The sequence below is a fragment of the Emiliania huxleyi genome (genome assembly GCF_000372725.1).
Source record: "Emiliania huxleyi CCMP1516 unplaced genomic scaffold EMIHUscaffold_8895, whole genome shotgun sequence".
Lineage (NCBI taxonomy): Eukaryota > Haptophyta > Isochrysidales > Noelaerhabdaceae > Emiliania > Emiliania huxleyi.
Window position 1 is genome coordinate 205 of NW_005195372.1, and position 1,016 is coordinate 1,220.

The window sequence follows — 1,016 nt, forward strand, 5'->3', positions numbered from 1 at the left end:
TCAGACGAGCTCAGACGCTGAACCCCTCGGGAGGGCCGAACTGAGGCGCCCGTGGGGACCCCGCAATTCCCTTCCCCCCTCGGAGGGCCGGACTGAGGCGTCGAGGGCCCCACTCTTTCCTTCGCATAGCGGCCACTCTTCGGATCGCTGGTCGAGCGACCCGGGGGATGCCCCGCGCGCCTGACCCAGGCGCGAAAACGAATCTGCGAGGCGTGGCCGCTCATGCGGCCCGATGGGGAGGAGCGGGGCGGACTACGGGGATCGGCTTCTTACACAGCCCTTCCCTGCAGCGAGCCCCCCTCCAACCAACCCACCCGCGCTACTCGAGTACTCGAGTAGCTAGGTCTCGGGGGACGCAGGGGTCACACCCGACGACCTCGGGAACTAGCCGGGGCAGTCGGAGAAGGGGCAACTCCGTGCACTGACGGTCGGCCGCCAGAAAACACGCCTGCGTGGATCGCGTCACACCAATCCTCGCTACCCAACGCGGCCAAAGGATATCCACCTCGAGAACCTCGAGAACACCCGCGCGAATTGTGGCACGCTGTCGTCGGCAACGTCTCGGCTTCTCATGGGCTGCTCGGCTTCTTTGCCCGGCGTTGCCGACGCCACCACCCCTACTGCCGCATCGACCACGCGAATCGCCGCTTCTCTCTCCCCCGACCGGCTCGCTGCACACGCAGCAACCGCCTCTGTTCTTCGGGCAGCACTGAACGCCGACCTCGTCTCGCAGCGGGCCGCCGAGCGCAACCTCCCGGAGCGGCTGACCCTCGGCCTGTCTGTCGACGCGATCGAGGAGTACATCACCGCCCTCCCCGCCGACGTCGTCGAGCAGTGCAACGAGAACCGGCCCACCATCAACGGCGTCCGCGTCCCCGCCAACGCCGCCCTCAACGGCTACGTCAACCAGTGGCAGATCGCGAGGCGGAGCGAGGCGGACGGAGGCAAGGCGTACTGCGAGGCGCTGTACGAGTGCGGCGACCCTGGCGTGGGCGTCGCCACCGTCTTTGTGAGCT

The 1,016-nt window shown here is 67.9% G+C and overlaps 1 protein-coding gene across 1 annotated transcript; it reads left to right on the top strand.

Moving 5' to 3' along the window:
- Positions 1 to 571: 571 nt before the first annotated feature.
- Positions 572 to 1,009, top strand: EMIHUDRAFT_125281 (hypothetical protein; the record flags this gene model as incomplete). Its single annotated transcript, XM_005758056.1, has 1 exon — positions 572 to 1,009. A coding segment is annotated over one exon (438 nt), but the record flags the coding sequence as incomplete, so codon positions are not given.
- Positions 1,010 to 1,016: the final 7 nt, after the last annotated feature.